The sequence below is a fragment of the Bacillus rossius genome, chromosome 1, assembly GCF_032445375.1.
Source record: "Bacillus rossius redtenbacheri isolate Brsri chromosome 1, Brsri_v3, whole genome shotgun sequence".
In the NCBI taxonomy this organism is placed as follows: Eukaryota; Metazoa; Arthropoda; class Insecta; order Phasmatodea; family Bacillidae; genus Bacillus; species Bacillus rossius.
Window position 1 is genome coordinate 29,962,216 of NC_086330.1, and position 23,268 is coordinate 29,985,483.

The 23,268-nt window shown below is 39.3% G+C and overlaps 1 protein-coding gene across 1 annotated transcript in view; it reads left to right on the forward strand.

Annotated features, from left to right (window-relative positions):
• The window catches only part of LOC134533665 (cytosolic carboxypeptidase 1-like), a 246,022-nt gene that overhangs the window by 200,483 nt on the left and 22,271 nt on the right, over window positions 1–23,268 (forward strand). The window contains exons 19-20 of the mRNA XM_063371214.1: window positions 13,223–13,310; window positions 18,358–18,522. Coding sequence (XP_063227284.1) covers window positions 13,223–13,310; window positions 18,358–18,522 — 253 coding nt within the window. The remainder of the gene's footprint in view (window positions 1–13,222; window positions 13,311–18,357; window positions 18,523–23,268) is intronic.

Sequence of the window (23,268 nt, forward strand, 5' to 3'; positions counted from 1 at the left end):
AATTTCTTCATCTGGTCAAAGGAACAGTCGCCTGCCTAAATGTTACAAAACTAGAGTTCAACCTGCAGTCAAATACATGTGTTTGTAACGTTACCAGGACGAAGCTGTGACAGTAATTTCTTTATCTGGTCAAAGGAACAATCGCCTGCCTAAATGTTACAAAACTAGAGTTCAACCGATCATCTTGAGAATGCACCGTTACATAAATAACTTCCGGACATTGGGGCTTCTCATTAGCATAACTTGTGTGTGGAAATAAGCGTACGCAAATGGAGATGAGTGAAGAAACGAGGAATTAGATGACGCACCGACTGGAACGGAAGGAGAAAGCCTGAGGGTGGTCATTTTCAAGAGAAGCGACTTCTTCGCGGGGGGAAAAAAAAAATATTAATTTTGAAATGGTTTCTTCCAGTAATTTTAATTAATGTGACGATAAAGTAACGTCATTTAGGAATTTCAAGTATTTTATTACGCGAGAAATATGTTATTTTCTAGTAAAATGAACTGTTGGTTATTTAAGGTTAGTGACATTAAAAATACTGTCAAGCCATTTATAATGTTGCTTAAGTTGGTGAAGAGTCGATATTCTAGGAAATTACCCCAACGGTATAAATGAAGAGTCCTCTTCTCGGTTGATATTTGTTTCGGGTTATGTGCAGCAGCTGTACAGACGTGGCTGCACCATATACTAATTACGCACACAGACCGCGCATGCAAAATACAAAATTCAAAATTTGTGACCCGAGAACTTATTTTTCAATAGAGAGCTGTCAAAACCATGTGACACGGCTGACGCAGTTGGAGTTTGTTAAAGCTATGAAATATTGTAGCACTTTGAATATTCAAATGTTTCGATGCAGTAAGTGTTAGATTAATATTGTATGAAATATTAAACTAATAGGCATTTATCGCATATCTGGTCCTAAGTCTGAACCCTGGCGAAGTTACACTGGGGGAGTTTCTAGCTTATTTGTAATCTATGTATTTTAATTTACTCCCATATTCTTCCTTAATGTCTTTTTTGTTTTCCATGGCCATAGCTGTGGTTAACATCTATTAATTTCATCGGATTCTGTTTTATTTTTCCTTCTATTTATTATGTTCGTCTTCGACGTATCTGCTGTCATATATCCCCATAATTTTTAATTTGGTTCGTCGTTGATCGACTTTGCCTTGTCTTAAATTGTTTTAATAGGCATTATCTCTTCTTTCTTCTTCCTGTCTTCTCTTCTTATATGTCAGCATCTTGTTAAAATCTTGCTTAAATTATCTTCTCCCATTATCAGTCTCCAAAATATCTTTCTTCTTCTCAATCTTAACCACAAATATATTTCATTTATTTTATCACTTATTCCTATAGTTTTTTTTTTTGTTTCTTGTCTTCTCGGTATTTGTTTTATTATATATTTTTTCTAATGTGTCAGACTTCCATTTCCCAATTTGCCTGTTTTATCCATCGACTTCATCTTGTGTGTCCAGGATGGGGTCTTGATGAGCGTACCATGAGTCAAACACTTCCAGTCTCTTACCCATTGCTGTTGTGAGTTTCTTCCAGGTGTTGTAAGTTTCCTCCTTTTCAACGATGGTTTTCAAGTCTTCATATCTGCAGTTGTAATTTATGGGCAGTTCGTCTATATATTTATTCCTGATATCTTCTATTTTGGCACATTAAAATATAACATGTGATACTTTATCATCCTCTTGGCATATAATGCATCTTAAACATTCAATGAGGTTCGTCATATACAACTTATGTTTAAAATTTCCATGTCCAGTAAGATATTGAGACGAGTAGAGATCCACAGAGATCCACCTGTTCTTCATTTTTGTCTTGATATCAGGAAAGATCCCATAAGTATAGCTTCCTTTTTCTGTCTCCTCCCATCCTCTTTGCCATATTCTCAATGTTTCTTTTCTGGTGTTTATCTTGTCTTTCTTAGTTACTTAATATATATATGACAGTCGTGTTAATGCTGCTTTCTCTATTATAACGAGGTCAATGGGAATAGCTTTGCTATCGTCTGTAGTGCTTCTGAGGCAGTACGAAAACTTAACGCCAAAGAAAGCTCCAAGTGAGGACATCGCCGTTGAAACGGACACGCCTCGTATAATATCTTCAACACGCCCCTTTTCCTCATGTCTGGAAATAAATGTTGAGTAATATATAAGCGCCAGAAAACGAAGAAAGCATCAAAAATGCAATAGACATCCGGAGATGAAGAATGCATCAACAATGCAATAGACCTTGCCATGAGACGAAGAAAGCATCAACAATTCAATTTACGTTGCCAGGAGATGGAAAAAAAGCATCTACAATGTAATTGATGTTGCCAGGTGACGAAGAAAGAATCAACAATGCAATAGCCATTGCAAGTAGATGAAAGCATCAATAATGTAACAGCTGTTGCCATTATTATCAAAAAAATCAGTCAGAAAATTAAAACAACTATTTCGAACTAAAAAATAATATCTTCGCGATGCACACGAAACCCCTCCATGGAGGATCCACTTACCAGATTTCACGGCTCAAGGCTCAAGGTCTCTGCGATACCGTAAACTACACACAGAGAGACAGACAAACTCTCGATTTTATTTATTTCATAAACTAGTGTTTTTGAATAAGCACTGTGTTACATTGCGTATTTACGTTTAATGTTTCAACGTTTTAAACAAACGCACATGTCATTGTCAACAGCAGGCGAATCCACGCGCTCTGTTGGCAAATGGCGGGTCAACTTCGTCTCTCGCGCAAGAGACATTATTAGCCTCATGGGATGTTCGCCTCGACCGCCGGGACGAGTTCCTTCCCCGAGCCCCGGGTACTGTTAGTGGGCGAGTGACGTCACTTCCCCCCGCGGGGCGGCCGTGGGAGCAACAACCCCGCTTGCGTTAGGTTATGTTTGCGCGTGTGGGCGCGGCGCCGGGTTGAAGCGCGAGGTCTCTTCCTCGACCGGACTGGTTCCTCGTCCTTTCTGCGAGGCTTGCCAATGTACATCAGGCCCGCCAATGAGTTCTGGTTTCTCGGGGCCTGGGGCGGACTGCAGCGGATTCCCCCTTCCCCTTCTTTTTGATTTTTTTTGTAATTTGTTTGAAGTAGGTTCACAATTCAAAGCATTTATCTCTATATCTCTATATATGTCCCTCTATAAATCTCCCTCTATAAATCTCACTATATTTCTCTCTATATTTATAAAAATCTCCCTGTCTCTCTGTCTATGTGTGTATATATCCATTATATCAATCTGTCCATATCACTCTATATATGTATATATCCATTATATGTGTATATATATATATACATCTCTCCATATCACTGTATCTCTTTCTGTAATTTTGTTTCTATCTTTATTTTATCTATCTTTTTTTACCTGTCACAGGTGTGACAGGTATATATAAAGCGCGCGTATTCGAATGCAGCATTGTATCAAAATGCCAAAACAATTGGTCAAAAACTTTCTGAGATTTAAGGTTTCGAACGAGCGAACATTTGCATTTTTTTTATAGATTTGTAAACCACCTTAATAAAAACGTTGGTAGTACTTGCACTTGCACTTCGGTCACTTTAATACAGTAAAACACATGCTTCGTAACATTTGATTTAATCGATCTAATCTACGACACATTGCTTGAACAAGTGGGACGGCCTATATGTCGATAAGTTTTTCAAATTGGTGCCACGCTTTACTCTGATCCCCGAAATGCATATCCCTAAGATCAATGACTTAAAATCTTTTTGCTGCCCCTCAAATCTTACAGATCTACCAGTCGATGGCAACACTTAAATAAATCATTCAAATGAGCTTACCGTTTTGTATAGATTCGGTGCTTGAGTTATTGGTTTGTATTGGTTAGAAAACTGCTGTAAAATTCAATTTTGAATTCCCCCCCCCCCCCCTGAATTTAAGGTTTGTCGACGCCTCTGGCATGCAATGAGAAGTAGGTCTAAAGTCTCACTGGACACTATTGCTTGATCAGTCAAAACTGAAGGTTTCGCTGCTCCTGGTTCACGTGCTAAAACAATATAGTCATTTGGAAGAGTAAACCTTGCACATAAGACGTGCCAGATAACTGGTTTAAAACGTTATGATGAAGTGTAAGAAGGTACAGATCGTCCTTTGAGCTCTGGATGCCGGGTGATTCCATTTTCAGCCAACTTTGCCAGACTGAACGATAAGTTCATTTGTTACTCGTATGATTCCCAGAAGAATCTACTAACAAAAAAAACTAAAAGCACTCGCCAGGACACTACAACAAACCATGCAGCCAGGATGTGAACAGCAGGAGCCGACTAACTTTCAAGTCAGACGCTGAAAATAACTCGTTAAATTGATAACAAAAATAAAATAACTTATAATGCGCACATACTTCACACATAACGATACTTAAAACCCACAAAAAATAATTGGAACCGATATGCACGTTACTCGAACAAAGCTAAGTATTCAAAGTTGTTGCCCGCTACATAAAATATGTTTGTTCGACATAGTAGCGGCCATATTTCATTTGATAATATTACAAGATAATGTCTTGAAACTCAGGAAGAACTATCACCCCCAAGCCTGAGTGTGCTGTCTGTCTGCCACAATGCGCGTAGACCGCTATAGGAGTGGAAAAGATGATGAAGCCGCGACAATCGCAGTAATTAAGATTCCAGATACCTGCAAACTCCGGTTTCCTGACGCCAGTTGAGTGTCAGAATTGTGCGATCAAGATGACGTCACTTGTTCGTTCTGCCCTCTGACCGGGTCGCATATTCTGTTTTGTGTTGTCGTGTTGGTAATCGCCTGGTAGTCCTCCGAGGCGTGTCTAATGATCCGGAGTACGTTGATGACAATTCGATGCACAAGTCACCCTGAAGATGCCGACCGTGTGGTGCGGCGAAACTTCTGTGGGAGCCACATGTTTACAATGTCGCCGAATAATGGCTCAAACTTATGGAAGCATCTGCTGGGAAAGCCTGATTTGCTTCACGGCTTTTGACACAACGGCGTTGCCTACCTTTAGCGAAGATCATCGGCACTATCATCTGTTGTGATTCTTGTGGAAACTATTTCAGACATTTATGCCTATCCTATATCTGGTTACGACGTTTCTACTTCTACTTATAAGATATATTCTATACTATTTTTCCTCTAAGATTTTTGTGCTTAAAAATGTAGGCCTACTGAGATTTAAATCTGTTGTCTAGAACATTCACAATAAATATAAACTGGTTTTATTGAGTAACATCAGTAAATTAAATAGTTACAATGAAACTCCAGTGCAATGTTTTGCTGCAGACAGAAAATCTCTAGATACACCTTGCAACGCTTATCGTGAAGTATTCTACATTTTAACAAGAATAACACCTTCACTACAAATACCAATGAAGTGGATCTGTGTGTAATTGAGTTCATGAAAAGTGAGGTCGGGGGAATATTTGATGTCTCGTTAGATTTCGAAAAAATTTCGCGACAGTTTACGTCTCTCAATTTTACAAAATTATCGCATGCGGCGTTTTTTTTAAATTTCGTCATCGAATGCGTAAACAGTTTGATGCAACTCTCTCCGTCATTCTATCCTACTCTAATCTTGACATGTTTTCGTAACTAGTTGCACGTATAGGCCTATCTGTGGTCTTATCTTCTGCGTGCTCTTCCAGTTATTAGTAAACCACGGAACGAATTGGCTCGGTGGTAAGTCACTGGACTAGAATTTCTGTATTTCACGGTTTCGAGAAATCACTCTAGCATATGTCAATTTTCGTAGTTTTTTTTATTGTCGTTCATAATAACCTTTCTGTCGGTGATAAGCTAAGAAAGATTTTAATCTTTGCAAACAATGTATTTTGTGTTCCAAGACAAGATTGGACTTTTTTTTGACAGGTGCTTCAAGGAACATTATGTTTTTGACAGCTGAACATGGTGACATGATTAGCACATACATACATCACTAATCTAAATTGGACGTAGTTATTCAAAAAGGAACCAACCCACAATTTTGTTATATTTTATTTGAAAATAAATTAAAATAGTGCAAGGTTGATCGTACCGTCGTTGCTATTATTATATCAGTATTTATACCAGACCATTAAAATTATACCCACATTATGTTATCAATATGAGAATTACAATTTATAATTAACTTTAACTTCATGTGGGTTGGTTCCTTTTTGCATGACTACGTCCAATTATAGTTGTTTTTTCCCTCGTGGCATTCAGCTGTCAAAGTGCAGCAGCAGCAGCAGCTGTGAAACAAAGCATCGCCCTGTGCGGTGGAGAGACGGCGGTGGAGTCAGGGGTGCGGGCGGGGCTGGCGGAGGCCTGGACCGGACGTGCAGCCGGGGCCGTCGCTCGCAGGGATGACCTCACCGCCGCGACTGCTCCTCCGGCCGGTTCCCGCGCGCGCCGTCGCGGTGTTTTGTTTTTGTCTTGGGCCGCCGCCGCGCGGGCGGGAACACCTGCCCGCCGGCGGGGTCGCACCACAACGCCGAACGTACAATAACGCCGAATGCCAAATTGACTACAACGCCGACAGCTAGAAAACTGCTGTGTACCACAACGCCGAGTTACCACAACGTCGAAATACATCAACGCCGAAAAACGTCATTGCAGGACTGCCACAAAGGTTAGGTTAGGCTAGTTTAGGCTAGCCTAGGTTAGGTTAGGTTGTGGTATTTCGGCGTTAAGATACATTTAAGAAACACACACAAATTCATTAAGTTGTTTTTCTTTTTGCTCCTGTGCCCCTCCCCCCCACCCTCCCCGCAGGAACATTTTTCGGCGTTACCATATTTCGGCGATGTGGTACACAACAGTTTTCTAGCTGTCGGCGTTGCGGTCAATTTGGCATTCGGCGTTATGGTATTCGGCGTTATTTTACCTTCGGCGTTGTGGTAACGACCCCCCCGCCGGCTTGCGCGGGCTTTCCGCGTGTCGGGCAACACGCTGCTACAGCGACCTGCGTGACCGTCGAGTCCACTACTCACTGTCCCCAATGGCTCTCTCTCTCTCTATCTCTCTCTCTATCTCTATCTCTCTCTCTCTATCTCTCTCTCTATCTCTCTCTCTCTCTCTCTCTCTCTCTCTCTCTCTCTCTCTCTCTCCGGGGGTCCTCCCCCGGAAAAATTTGGATTTGAAAGTGCAAAATGGTGCTATTTAAGGTGTTTCCGAACAAAAACATTAAATCCACAGATGTAAAAATTTTAACATTTTTTTATGACAAATTTTGGCTTTGAACGTTTTAATCGCCAGAAAAACTACTAAACTATTTACAGTTTTAAGCTTTGTTGAGCCATAAAGTAAATTGCACAAATTGTTTGCACGGAATTTATGCTGGTGGCTTTGAAAAACCGTACTTACATGTTTTCTGAAGAAGCCAAATAAATGCTAGAAAAAACATTCTCAAATGTTAAGTTTTAAAATCAACAAATCAAGGGAGTTTTTGTAACATACCTCAACAATGTTAAATATTAAAATAATAAAAATAGGTACACAAATAAGAGTGGGCAAAAGTTTAACTTTTGGAATACAACAAAAATGTTTTGTCGGCGACTGCATATAAGTCATCGAGTAATCCTTTTCGGGATCCGGCTTTTTAATTTTAATCACCCATTTATACATCATACAGACATATACCTATATACAGCAATTAACGAACCATAACAACTGTCAACTAGTGAAAATAAAATGATAATTAATTAATTAATGAGTGAGCCACGTAACAGACACAGGCTGTACTCGTGTACTCATTAGAACAGTAAGCTGATAAGTAAACAGTAAGAGTAAACACTACACAGTAGTGCTACCTGGCGGACGGCAGCTATTATTCCGTGCGCCTGCCGAGTGGAGTGAACAGTGGACACCGAGCGCGCATTCTATGTAATTCGAGGAGAACTATGAGAAGTATTTACATTTCAGAAGTTTCGTAGCCGCGGCCCGCGTGTACAGCACAAGTAATTGCACCTGGCTTGTTTCCGTGTGTATAGTTGGTTCGATTGATAATTGATATACTTATAGTGTTATGAGCACATATCTGTAACTCGACACGATTGGAAAAAAATTTTTTTTTTGAAATAATACGGTTTTTTGTAAGTATGTATTATTTCTGCTTGTAAAAAATAAAATAACGTTAACCCTAATGGTGGTGCCAATGCACCTGTGGCACCTACCGTGCGCACGCCTATGATTCTGGCCACAGTGATCGCCATACTGTAATCTAAGCGTGAGACAGATTATAGATCAGGCCACCGAGGCGAAGAGACAGCACAACACTCAATCTTGAACCTGGGGAGGGAATCCCCCTAGTTGTATAAATATAATCCATGATTCGCCCTTGGGCTCCCCATCCAGGAGCTGTAGCCCTTGAGCCGGGTGGAAGTCACTCGTCCCTAGCGACCTTGGTGGCGGCGGCGGGCGGCGGGCGGAAGTGCGCCTGGGAACGACGCGGGGGCGCGAGGAGTCGGGCGGGTGGGGCGGTGCCGGATGTCCGCGGCACGCCGCCACGCGCATGTCCGATGAGGAGCCCTTCCTGCCCTTCCTGCCCTTCCTGCCCTTCCTGCCCTCGTCTTCCGAGCCACGCTTCTCACACTGCCTCGCGACAGCTGCAGGTCCATCACCACCTCTGTGCGACTTGTGGTCTAAACCATGGGCGTAGATACCCAGGGACGTAACTAGACCAGTTTCCCACCCGGGCAGAACTCATTTTGGCAACCCATTGTTAAAAAAAAAAAAAAAAAAAAAAAAACCAAACCAAATTCCCGACAATACCTCATATCGCCACCACATATTAGTTCCACTACACTATTTCCGGATGTTCTGATTCAACTTAGATGGTAAATAAATATAATTATTTGCAGTCTTTTTTTTTTAAATTTTTAACACGTCGCAAGTTTGGTCGGTACGTTAAAAATAACAGTTTTTAAATATTTGTCGATATGCATGTATGTCTCTTTCAATAAAAATACTTTAGTTCATCTGCACTCCAACATTTTTTTTCTGTGTTCTAAGTATATAATCATATAAGTAAACGTTTATAGTAAAAAATACTTTGGCAGTTCAGCGCCCTCCTAAATCCGGCGCCCAGGGCACAAGCCCCGTCTGCCGCCCTCTAGTTACGTCCCTGTAGATACCCTCCACACCTCCTTCCTGGAACTAAGAGGGAGCCCGCTTGCTCTTTCGAATCGTGTCCGTGAAACGGGACTGATGAACGTTAACGTCAAAACTATGTTTTCATGGAAAACTTTCTGTACATTATAAAGTTTTCCGCTTATTGCGTGCATATGGGCCAACATACGGGCAGTATACGGCATACAGGGATGACGTGTGTCGGTTAAAAACCTCGGGCCGCGCGGGACCCCCCTTGAGAATCCTTCAGATTTGCGCCCCTGTTGTAAAGTGCTTCCCAAGTATGGGTTTGAAGTCTTCGAAGTTGGAGCAGAACAACATTGTTATCGTAAACAATATAGAAAGTACCAGTTGAGTTTGCACACTGAGCATCTGGATTATTGTTTACTTGGATGCAGGGGCGCAACAACAGGGGGGCAAGGGTATTTTGCCCCCCTCTGAAACCTTGAAGTGGGGGCAAACAGGGGCAAAGAAAGTGCTGTGTAATTAATTTTTAGATAATAAAACTGCTTAAATAGCACCATTTCCACCTTGAAATACAAATTTTCCCGGGGGAGGACCCCCGGACCCCCCGCTTCAATAGGGGGGGATCGATGATTCTTTATAAAAAGGTATATCCCCCCCCTTTTGAAAATTTAGCTGTTGCGCCCCTGCTTGGATGATGGTCTACAAACACAGCAAAAATTTTGTCGCTGTAGCAAAAATAATTTCATTGAAATAATTGGTAGCAACGCCTTTATTTCGCGCACATTCTTCCAAAGTTTTCGACTTAATTTTGTATTGATGGACCTGCGGCCAAAGATTTGCGGTCTTAACTCAGACTCACCTTGTATGTGTGTGAATCACCTAAGTAAGTGGAACTTTAAATAAAGTTAGCTCGACTTGTCCGGATGTTCTTTGAATTATTCTTGCAATGGGGAGAATTGATTTAAATCAAACTCAGGACATGCGTTATTGCTGGTTCACACTGGATGTGAAAAATAACTTCAATAGCGGACTGTCGCTATGTTGTCCAAGGTGGTGGTTGTTTGTCTGTATTTACTATTATTGTTGAAACTATCGTCGTTAGCGCACTGTTGGTTGAGATTATATTTGTATTTTTCTGACTAAATTCGCTCCACAGAATTATCTGTGCTGTCTAGGCATTTAACACTTAACATAATCTGATTTTGGCTAGTTCTCCGTGTTCATCTGTGTTGTCGATTATTGAAATTATTCTTGTATGGTATTACAGTACGAACCGGAAATGGTGCATGTCCATAAAATTGTTTTAAATCACGTGGAAGTGGGAACGTGAATGATATCGTCGAGACAGACGTCTGGAACTTCCCTCGACGCGTGGCAGCTGTCGGCAGTCGACGCTCAAGGCCCCGGACTCCCCACAGCCCCAGAGCCCCACATAGCCCCACAGCCCCACAGCCCCACAGCTCCACAGCCCCACAGTCTGTGTGGTTGCGACGGCAATGCTAGGTGAGAGACGTCCGGAAAGAAGCGCCCCTGCCGCGACACAGTTTGTCGGGCCGTTGCCCCGTGGCGCTGCGATCGTCGTCCCCGCTATGGCGGACTACATGGATGCGTTTCTAAGGCCGCAAGAAACGGATGTGAGCAAGGGCGCAACCAAATCAGTAAATCAACTGTTGTTTAAAAAAATACGTGAGTCGCCAGACATCTTCAAACTGGAAATCTGTTAAAAATTTATAGGTTTCATCACTGATAAATTCTTAATAATTTTATTTTAAGAGCGTCATCTACTTATACGATGCTATAGTTTAATAAGTGAAGACGTGAAGCATGTGATATAAAGCAAATCGTATTCATCTTCAACGTTTTTGGAACACTTCACTTCAAGTACGGAAGGCGGAAACTTAAGAAGTTTGAAGTTGGTCGACCCGTCTCGCTGATTTATAAACGAGTTTTTTGAAAACATCATTATTTAACTTTCTGCGTCTTGCGTCCTTGTGTAGTTTATGAACACGGACCAAACGTCGGGGAAAATTCATTTTTATTTAATGGCAAAACGCCTTAAATGCCAAACGAAGCTCAGAGCGAAGGAATGAAGTTGAGGGCGAGGACTGAGGTGAAATGCCTCTGTTTTCTATGCAAACGCCAGGGCGAGCTCCGGGCAGCGCGCCGCGCCGTCACGTCCCGCCGTCACGTGACTCACTTCCGGCGGGGCTCCGCCGTCTGCCCGCGCCGGCACTGCGCCGCCGCGCCGGGGGCTAGTCTACAGTCTGGTCTGTTGTGATTAGGACTTCATTACAAGATATGCGATACGGGTCGTTACCACAGCGCAGAAATACCATAACGTCGAATGTCAAAATTGACCACAACGCCGACAGCTAGAAAACTGCTGTGTACCACAACGCCGAAATAACAACTGAATGAATTTGCGTGTGTTTCTTAAATGTACCTTAACGCCGAAATGCCACAATCAAACCTAACCTTACCTAACCTAACAAAACTTTGTGGCAGTCCTGCAATGACATTTTTTTTTTGGCGTTAGTGTATTTCGGCGTTGTGGTACACAGCAGTTTTCTAGCTGTCGGCGTTAAGGTCAATTTTGCATTTCGGCGCTGTGGTGCGTCCCCATGCGATACGTGCAGATCACGCTTACAGTTATCGCCAGCAATGTTTACAGTCTTCAGATTTTATTTTTAAATTGTGAGGTTAAAAAACATTGCAAATTAAGCAATTGGAGGGGGGGGGGTTGACTTTTTTTTTTTACCCCTGGGTCCTTCTTGGTTTCTCTCGACAACCCTGCATAGCAGTCAACCTATTACTCACTCTCCCAATTTGCTGTTATTGGCTTGTAGAAACACCCCCCCCCCCCCCCCACACACACACACACCTTTTTTAAATTTAAATTTTTGTCAATTACTACTACTACTCTTTACTACAATTCTCCACGTCAATTTCAGGAGGTGTAAGATCATTTGGGCAAAAAGTTAGCAACACTGAGGCTTTTGTTTGCATGGGCTGTACCTTTCTGCGACTTATGCACCCAAACTGCAATCAGGTTGTTCTTGTTGCTGCAAGTAGTAATCAAGTTACCACAACCAAATGGCTCAACTGTGGGGTGTAACTACAATTTAGTAAATTAAATATAAAAATATATGTGATACAATAATGCAATATATATAATAACAAAAACACCAAATAAAAAATAAAGTGTAAATTTTGGATAATACAAAATGTATAACCAGTTTCAATAAAAACTTAAAGATAGAAAAGAATGTTATATCATTAAGCAAAATTTTGGATTTGAATAAATAATCAATGATAAAGCTTAAAATGTATTTTATCTTATAATCATCTTTTTTCACATCAAATTTAATGATAGCTTTTAAATTACTATTGTTATATACATTCAAAATAAATATTTATTTTACTAGAACTAAAAATTTGAGTAGTAATATTTATACACTTTGTATTTTCTGTACTAACAACCTTTTTTCCTCTACACCCACAGCACCTTTGGATGCAGAAGTTGCTAAAAGTACAACCCACATGAACAAAGACCTATTTTCACATTTCTTAAACAAATCATAACCCAGGAATTAAATTTTTGATCAATGTAGTGTCTGATATGTTAAAAAAAAAGTTTGTAAACTTTATCTCCAACTGTGCATAGCTCCTTGAACAACCACTTTAATAAGTTGTACACATTCGTTTTCTCTCTCTCTTTTTTTTTTTTGGAAGAATCTATAATTAAAATATGTACTCCAAATTAAAGGACATTTTGTATATCTGAGCATCTAGATCATCAGCCTTCTAATCACCTAATGGTTGTGAGAAAGTGAACCTAGAGATAAGCAATCCTCAATACTGTGCTAATGAAATTATTGGTGATCAGTTTTTTTTTTTTGTTAGCTCTATGAATTTTTTTTGTGAGGCATAATTGTGTTTTGATGTGTCCATGTTTTTATGTACAGTGCTTAACATTTTGTTATATTTTAATTTGCCCAATTAGATGATGTTCTTTATCTTACAATGCAGATAGTTAGGCATTGAACTTTAATTTTAGGTATTAGCACTTAATGGTAGCTTTGACAAAGTGGAATGGGTGTTGCTGTGGGTTCCCATATTGTGTTGTCTTCATATACTATGTTGTGTTGCAGCCACCGCTGTGGCCTGACTGATGAGGATCTCAATCGGCGATGGAGCCAGCCTAACAAGACTTTGCATCCAGTTATCTATCACACAAAGGTATCAACCCTCATTTGAAAACTCTGTTGTTCGCTTATGCTCTGCAGAAGACATAAAAGTATTATTCCCCTTCGTTTAAAGCAAAAATTTCTCCATTCAATCCCATGAAATCATGTCTGATGCGTACAGTTAAGAGACACATAAATTTTACAGGTTCAGTGATTTGATGGTGCTTTTTTTTTAAGCCTTAGTAATTTGTTTATTGCTTTTTTTTTCTTGAGATGAGTCTTAAATGGGTTGAATGCGATTTGAATTTGATTTGACCATTCAGTTGCTGTTTGTTGGTTATTGATTTTAGACTCTTTAAGATGTGTCAAAACAACTTTTGTTGAAGAAATCTCAAAAACACACAAGGGTTCATGGTTAAAATTTTTATTAAATGAAACTACATAGTTTCTGGGTCATGGTTTAGTATGTCTTCCTAAGTAATAATTTTTTTTCCTTTATTACTTTCATAATCCAAATCTACTAGCTATTTTAAATAGTTGCATCAGTTTACAATCAATTGTAGTAACTAAGAAATGCTTGAAACGTATCTTTTTTTAATGCAGGTTAAACTTATTAAAAATATATAAATAAATTGGTTGAATTAAAGCTACACTAAAGTCAAGTCAACCTTTTGCCAAGTAAACAATATATTTTCTGTACTAGTTAATATATCTCAAACAATTTTTTTATCTATGTTAAGATGTATAAAAAATGGTAATGTACTGATATTTTACTAAAAACCAGTAACCAGTGGTGAATTGAGAACCAAATGGCCAAATAGTACTAGCACTCTAGGTGAAAACTTATAAAAAAAATGAACAAAATTGTGAACCAAAATGCCATAATTGACATGAATCCCAAAAAAATCAATAAATTTTGTTTTCATAATTTAAGAGGCTGTGTTCTCATGGAAAAAGCATAAAACACAGTTAAGGGACACTACTTGAAACTTGGCACAATACGCCCAACCATTTTCGCAAGGGGTGGAAAATAACAGAGGTTGAAGGACAAAATAATTGATAACTGCCTTAGTAAGCACACTATCAAATCTGTTCAAACTGTTTGGAAACTTCATAAATGTTTTCTAATACTTTTGTCAGAAACTACCTTTGATACATATAACCATTGCTGCAGGGGTTTGGGGGACAAAAAAAAATTTCAGAACTCCCTTATTAGGTTAACTATAAAATATATATCAAATAATTATTAATCTTCTAAAAATTATGTAAAAATTTTTTTGAAACAGTTTTTGATATGATGACCCATTACTCCAAGGGATTGAAAAAAACTAGGTGTTGGGATAAAAGAAATAAACCTACTGTACTATCTATGTACACTATCAAATCCATTCTTATTCATTTTAAACATTTCTTGAAGAAATAGGTACTTCAAAATCTATCTACGCCTGCAAGCTCAATACCCTTTTGTCACAGCTACTTCCACAACCAACCCTGATAGCAGGGGCAAAAATATGTAGGATGGGCCCACGAGATTAAATTTTTCAGTTATGATTTTGCTAGTGCAAGCAGGCGCCTGGAGAGAAGCATTTATTGGTATCAAGGGGAGGAGGAGCTAAGGCCCCCCCCCCCCCCCCTCCTGATCCTTCCAGTAAATACACCCATGCCTGCTTGTAACCTTGTTTTAATATTGATGTAAAGTTAACTCTGTTGTAAGCATTTTTAAGTAATATGAATTATGAAGTGTGTTGCGTAGGTGTTGTAGAAATGTTAACATGCCTGCAGCTGTTGATTCATCAGTCTGTAGACCGGTTACATACAACTCCCAGTACGTTCATATAACTTTAATAATATTTTCATTCCTCCTCATCTAGCACATCCTAAATCTGCTACCACCTGACTTAGGTTGAAGTCACGGTTGTTTATTGTTTATATCGCTGTTGCCGCCCCCCCTCCCCTCCTTCCCCAGAGGGGTAACAAGAGGAAGGGTTGATAGAGAGAGCACTAAAACAAGTGTTGTGAGAAACACACTAAATGTTTATTGAAAATTTTACAAATACAAATAAATTACCACTTATGTATTCTTGAAGATAAGTACAGCTGTGTGCGATTATTGGGAGTACTCCACAAACCCAAACTATAAACAAAGAACTGTCAAAGTTAACAGAGAGTCTAACTTTATCATGAATACAAACAATTATCAAACCAATTCTAAAATCAAAATTTCTATTGGCTCCTCATTTTAAAAGTGCTACAATTGTTATTACAACAGTGAAGTGAAAAAGTTTAATTATTACAATAGTTAGAAAATTACAAGTAACTTCCAAAAAGTCTTAATGGAGCCTTAAAGCAACTTGGTGAACATGGCTCTGAGGACGACCAGGTATTTCCACTACAAGATTATTCATGACTGATACAATTAACCTAACTAATCAATTAATAATTATGGTACCACTAAAATCCTGCGAGTTCATAACACCTAACACTTCTATGATCCATTCTTTATCATAATAGCTTGCATTATATTTGTGTGAGTGAAAACGAAAATGACACAAAGGTAAACCCCTCAGTTAAGCGGATGATGACCATTGGCGTAGCTAAGGTGACTGGCGCCCCTGGCCTGGATTAAAAGAGGGGGAGGGGGTTCAGTAACGCGAAACCGTCGTGGCGGCGCCCCCTCCTGCTCCCGCGCTCCTGGCGGGGGCCATCCCTGCCACCCGCTTGCTACGCCACTGATGATGACTCGCTTTAAAGATAGTTGAAAGTGAGGATCCACACCAGGGCCTCACTGCAGCGAGTATTCTCGTAGTCATGGTGCCTGGGGTGTAGCACACTCCTCCCTAACGATGCTCAACATGGACTTCGATGGCTCGGACCAAGTGCGGAACACCAAGTTCCGAAGATGACTTTCATAGCTGGGCTAAATAGCAGTCACACTCCGCTCTTCACGTCTTGTCAGCACTCGTGACTTGTCACACTCGTAATAGAAAATTACTATAATGCAAACACCTCCACATTCATTGTTCCCGTTCCGAAGCTCTGATAGTGACATAAACCCTTCATACTTCACCAGTTTCAACTTCATCTAAAACCCAAGTCGTGTTTGAAAGTCAGTGTCGGGTTATTATTGCACTTCCCTTTTATGTCAGCCACTGCCCCAGTTACATATTAAGTTATTTTTATAGTCTATGGTAAAATGTGACCTTCTAGCGTAAATAAACCTGATTACTTACTCACTCAAACTCACTCAATGAGTACGAAAAAACAAAGTCGTCGGCAAGTATGTTATTACCTTGGTGGCGACTTGCCCTTACCCAAACATCGCAATTCCACTAAGTGATTTTTCAGTAATTACTCGTTCAGCAAGTAGCAACTCACTTTGTGAGTCACGTTGAGTCTCTGAATGAGTGACCAATTACCTCTTCTTGCGGCAATCTCTTGTTGGCACCTCAATGCTGATCAGGCTAAGTTCCAACTCACTTGCAAAAACGGTCCAGCTTACCTACTTCTGAGGTTAAGTCCAACATGTGGCGTCAGGCAGGGTGACGTAGTCAGGTGTGAGAGCTTTCTCTTCTGCCACTCTGAAGACTCTGAGCACTGCCAACCCTGGCTTGTATATACTCCTTGGGCTGTTATCCACTTTGTTGTAGAACCATCCAGAATCATGGAGTTACTTTCCCAGGGGTGATGAGGTCAGGTGACAAATCACATGGTTACCCCTCCACCCACATGGCTTGAGTGTGCCTTGCATTAGCTGTAAATGATGCATGCCGTAGTGTTAGGCCACCAGAAATACCTTGCTGTTCTGCCGGTAGTGTCATTTCCAGGGGCTAACTTTCAAAACATTGTTAAAATCAAGATTACGTTGCGGATGGTGAAAATCAACCACAAGAAATAGCCTCATACCAAGGTGTTCAGGTTCGGTTCCCCAGTGGAGTATGACCAGGATTTTTGCAAGTTGTAAACGTCACATGATGTTTTCCGTGAGTTGGTGGGTTTTCTCAATGTACTTCCGTCAATTCTCCATTCTCGTCTCACCCTTCGTCATCCCTAATGACCCAGAAGTTAATGAGATGTTCAGTCTTGAGTCATTTGTTTACTCAATCCTTCAGTCATTCACTCATTCATTTATGGCAGCCTTGTTCTGCATCATTTCCCACATTTCTCTATAGTATATTGAGATAACACTGGGTTTGGTTACACAAGTTACATTATGATTAGAGTAAAATTTGTTTAATTTGATATTATCTCTGTAGACGTTTGTATTGAAACATTTGACCAGTGTTTGACTGTTCAAAAAATGAATGCTGTAGAAACAAAAATTATCTTTTAAATAGTGATTTGCTATATGCTGTAATGCTTTAATTTTCTGAAAGGTGATAAGTAGAACATGATTTTACCCTTACTTTTCGTTCTTGGTTTCACACCTTTCTTCTTGCATATTATACAGAATGATTCACAAGGCATTACTGGCACTCACAGGGCTTGTTCCTGATATCATTTGGAACAAAATGTGGGTTTTATTCCTATTATTGACCAAAATTTGACAAATTTGAAAAATTGGTCATTCCTAACAATTAACAGCTTACAACTAGATTATTATATACGGACATGGATTAAGAAAATATTTACCAACAAACTGCACAAACGTGTGAGGAACTACTTGCAAGTGTCATGAATGTCGCTGTAGTAATTAGCTAGGTATAACAACTTGTATGGTACATAAGCTTGCAGCCAATTGTATAGAAGTAGACGGGAAACTTTTTTTACTATCTCTTTTGTAAGCTTATTATGCACAGTTATGATGTCCAACTGTTAACAATACTGTCTGATGATACATTACTTTATTTATATCTGAATGGTTATTAATGTATTTGTCATTTTTATAATGTTTTGAATTACACTTTAACTAGAGAATAGGACCCACACCTGTAGGACTAATTTTTGTTCCAAATGATGTAAGATATAAGCCCTGTGAGTGGCGGTAACTACTTGTGAGTCACCCTGTGTTCTGTAGTACCTGCTGAAGGGCAAAAGTAATGCAGCTGCAGTGAGTACGTCTTTCCTCTGTCAGTGACTCGCTGCGTGGGTGCTGTGTGCAGGGCCTGCTGGAGCTGTGCACTCGAGTCATGCGCAAGCCCCCGTACGTGTTCTGCGACTACCACGGCCACTCCCGCCGCAAGAACGTGTTCCTGTACGGCTGCTCGGCGGTGGCCAGCTGGAATGACGCGGACAAGACCAAACCAGACAGTCCTGTTGAATACCTGGTGAGACGTTTGTACCGTAGGCTCGTACTGTCAGCTCATTCTTTCCTGTGCGCTCCATGTCTCTAGAGATGCACTATGCGGCTTGTATCCAAAATAGGTACGCATCAAAACTGTTGGTTCATAAGCAGGATGTGTTTAGATGGCGAATATTTCAACGACATAGGTCGGGTAATGCTTCTGTTTATCACTAGAGTCATTACTGTGTACAGTGAGATACACTGGATCCCTGTAATGTGCGATGCCATATCAGAAAATGACACGCCTTACCATGTACGTGATGTTTTGTGTACCATGCACATGATCACCGATATGGCATTCCACGTAACAGGTACATAGAGTATAACTCGAGTATCTAGGTTCGGTTGGTGAGCCGACTGCAGCAAAAGCAATGCATTTACAACAGCTCTGAAGATGTATAAAATAAATGCAAATGTGGTTATTGTTGTTTTGTGTTGGCTTAGCACTTAAAATATATAACAGACAAAAAAAGATTAAAATAGCCAAACCAGTACTAATACTAGTGAAAAATTTAATGCATTCATAGTGGATAAAACTCAGTCAACAATCTAAAAACATCATCACTGAATTTTAAATCCAGATAAATGCAGTGATTATCTTTCTTATAAAGTTACATTACAGTTACTTTTAAAGACTTTCATTAACTAACTGTTTATAGCTTTATACTGATATATCATTTAAGTTCTTTTCTTTCATCTTCCATTTGACAGCATGTGAAACTTCTGGACAAGGGATTGTGGTTGTATCTCTGATGCCGTAGATATGTGAAGTCTAAATATGTTTGTTATTTTATATGATAATGAAATTTGATTAGTAAAATATAATAATATATAAAACAAAAAATATTTTTAAATTTCAGTTTTGCTGTGCAAAAAAAAATATGGGGAATATAAAACAAAAATATTTTTAAATGTCAGTTTTTACTGTGCAAACAAAATTATTGTGAATATACAATTTATTGTAACTTCTAGCTCTAAAAATTGTATTAATTATTATTTTTAAAAACACTAAAATATTTAGCACTTATAACATGAGATCTGTAATTCTGCAAGCGCAGTTCCAGAGAAGGGGCGCTAGGGCAATATCTCCTCTCAAGCCAAAATTGTATCACTTTGTTTAGTTTTTGAAGGATGGTATTAATGTTTCTGGAATACTTACATTCATGAGTTAAACTTAGCTTTCATCAAATGTTCTATGAATTTGTTAAAGGTGAGCATTTGAGACCATAAATTTGTAAATATTCTTAGGCCAATATTTGACATGCAGCCTTCCTTTGTACGACAGCCAGTTCTGAAACATATCCTGGGCTCGCCCCTGTATTTCTGTGCACATTTTGATTCTTGTGAATGAATTGGGGCTGTAGTTAGGCCATTATATTGTTGTTAACTGGTGTGTTTGTATTTGTGTGTGTGTGGGGGTGGGGAGGGAGGAGAGGAGAGGAGAAAGAAAAAAATGGTGACAGCTTGTCAAAACCAAATAGCAAATAATAATTCATCTATTTGTGTAGATGAACCATCACAAACAAGTAATAAGTTATGATTGTTTTTAAAACGTACAGAGCAATAAAGACCGAAAATGTTCAAAGACTGAGGTACAATTATATCAAGACAAGTTCTGCAACTGAAAAAAATATAAACTTTGGAGTTTGCATCTCGTTCTAAAACTATTGTGTTTAGCCATAAAACTTTGGTTTATGGTATTTATTTATTAAGAAATCATCAAAATTTTTGGTCAGAGTACCTTAAAATTAAATGGAGTAGCAATTTTTAAATTATTGTTTCAAAGTTGTAGATGTAAAGACAGTCTGATGTTCCTGATCCTATAGAACTCAGAAAATTGCTAACATTACATGAGCAATGCAGACTAGCAAATGATTTGCACCGTATGTAAAAGAATTTGTACTTGTTTTCCAAAATGAAAATGAGATTGTTCTGTATAAATTGTCAGTTAGTGTGACAGAATTCATTTATTTACGGCTTCAATGAGAAGTACAGAATTTTGATTTTCATAGCTGCACAATATAAAAGCATGGACACATATATAATAAAGTATTTAATGTAGGTGGTGAAATATTTGCCAAGATAATGCAAACATATTCATTATCATTAGGCAGAGTTCAAATGTAAAGCTTATTGAAATAAAATATCTCTACTTTTTGAGTATACAGTTTGCAGGTACTTTTACTCGTTCCAGTTCTAACAATAAACAATTAAATCAGTAACATGTCATTCCATTTTACTGCACTGTCAAAAAATAGATGCCTTCACTTTTTAACTCCTAAAACATTTGACTTTACGTTATTTTATATTTTTAACTTTCTTCAGTTATTGGAATAATTAATGCAAAAGAGACAGCAGTAAACAATACTATATTTTTTCACTTTAGCGTATACCAAAAATGTGCTATTAAAATGAAACTGTGGTATGTCCTAATAAACAAATAGAGTTTTTTTTATTAAGGAGGGGAAGAGGAAATTGAATAACATATTGATGTATGAGAAATAATCTTTGTATTTATACAACTGACTACTTAATATACATGAAGTAATATGGTTATTATTTTGAAACTTACTGGAAACATAAAAACAACATAAAACTCATGTTTTCATATGCGCAAATGTCCACTATTGTAGCATGTTACATATAGAAACTTACTAAATTCACTACACTACATGATGCACGTTGCCTTGCACGGACCCATTATTTTGACATGTATTTCGGATACCAAATGTATTGTGTGGCCAGTCTGCTGGCCTGATTTGGAAAATGAGTTTTGCGCTGTTAAACTTTATTTTTAAAATTTTTTTTTATATTTTAGTATTTTTCAATAGTATACTTAGTATAGTTTTTATTTTAAATGAGTAGGTATGTGGTGTTAAATTCATAGTGTAATAATATTAGAAAAGCAGAACTTTTTTTTCGTGAGTTGGCTGACATTAAAAGCAAAGCCATGTGTGTTACAATGAGTTAGAATTATTTTGGTAAATTTTTGTGCGATCTACGATGGCCCGGGGTGTGCGGTTTTTGGGAGTCAGGACGTACATGATTATACTTATGAAGCTCAACTGACAATCTACGATGGCCCGCACTATGTTTCTGGTTGACGCGGACACACACCTGCAGTAGCGGTGTGTGCTGAACATCTCCGGTGTGTGGCTTATGATGTCAGGAAGTGCAGATAGGGATCACTGCACAGATAGTGGGACTAGTGCTCAGCCGTGGATTCGCTAATTGGCCGCGGCGGAGCTCGGACCTGCAGTCCGGAATTATGATCGTGCATGAGGCGGAGACCTGGCAGCCCAAAGGCTCGGCCTGGCAGTACACGAAAGAGTTGGGTCGTGTTTCTTGAAGAAGCTTGTTATCGGCAATGAAGATCTCCAAACTTGTTTGCGAAAGTTTTCGCAATTACCACGGACCAATTTGTGAGTACTTTCTGATCCAATGCTACTGGTGGTAGTCAGCCGGTTGGTTTCTGCTTGGACAAGAACTTGGCTGCGGTGACATGTCGTCGCTGAATAATTCGAAGTCACAGCAAGATGCCGTGTGGTTTGAAAGATTTGCTTATACTCCCGGAAGAAGTCGTTAACGAGGAACTTTGTTTTTATTTGTGCAAAGAAAATAATTAACATGTCAGTCAGCAACACTGCCTGTTGAAAGATAAATTTTAATGGGCCCCCAAATAATAAACTTAAACTTTTCTATATTAAATTTTAATAGATGTCAATTTTAGGAGCTATTAATATTTCGATATAGCAATTTTTTTTATTGTTGGTCATTTATCATGTTATAGATCCATTTTTGAATGTGCAAAATTATTTTAAAATCCTGGCACAAGACAATTTGCAATTTTTTGTAACTTTCTAAATGTATACCAAAGTTGTTAATAGTATTTTGATAATATGTTATTTCTACATCATCTTATTGGGAAATTATATTGGAAATTGTAAGTTGGTTAGAAAAACATGAGATTCACAGTATTATTCATAGTATTTTCGGCTACGAGAAATTGTATAATCGTGGTTATGGTAGCAGAAGAAATAGTAGATGGAAATGGTTTTACGATGGTTTTCCTTTCACAGTTGGCCCGATTCGAATGGCTAGCTTTTGGTTCGGTCCCCAATGCACCAAACTCTGCACATGAAGTCCGTTGCTCGTCATCCACTTTTGCTAACCAAGGAGTCGCTCATCTTCTTCACTTCACTCCCCTCGCAGGTCAAGCTGTCCATTTATATGCCTGTCAAGTTCTGCTCTGGAAAAGTCTCTTAGCCCTCCAAAGTATCGTGACATCAGAATCCTTGACGTAACACTCTAAGCTCAGAGAAAAATGGATTCCTAGTTAATAACACTTCACACAGACAGGGCTTTGGGAATGTGCCAAACCCCGAGAAATGCAGGGAATCTCTGGGCTTAATGGCAAAGTGCAGTGCTTGGGGTGGGGGGGGGGTTGGTAGTGAGGTGCCGTTGCTAATTAGATAAGGTGAGTAGCATTAAAGGAGGGATGGGCGCTACCTGCATCGCGCCCCAACCGCTGGCAGGTCCATGGGCTGGCTGGATAGCCTCTGCACTGTTGTCTTTGTGACAGTACTAATCATTAGTCTCCCTAGCTATGCTGCTAGTAGAAAGAGGGTCCATTTGGAACATCACAGAGCATCTGCCTTTATTCTCATCTGAAGAGGCTGTCCTTTTCTTGACCCTTCCACATCAGCTACCTTACTTGCAGTGTCATCAG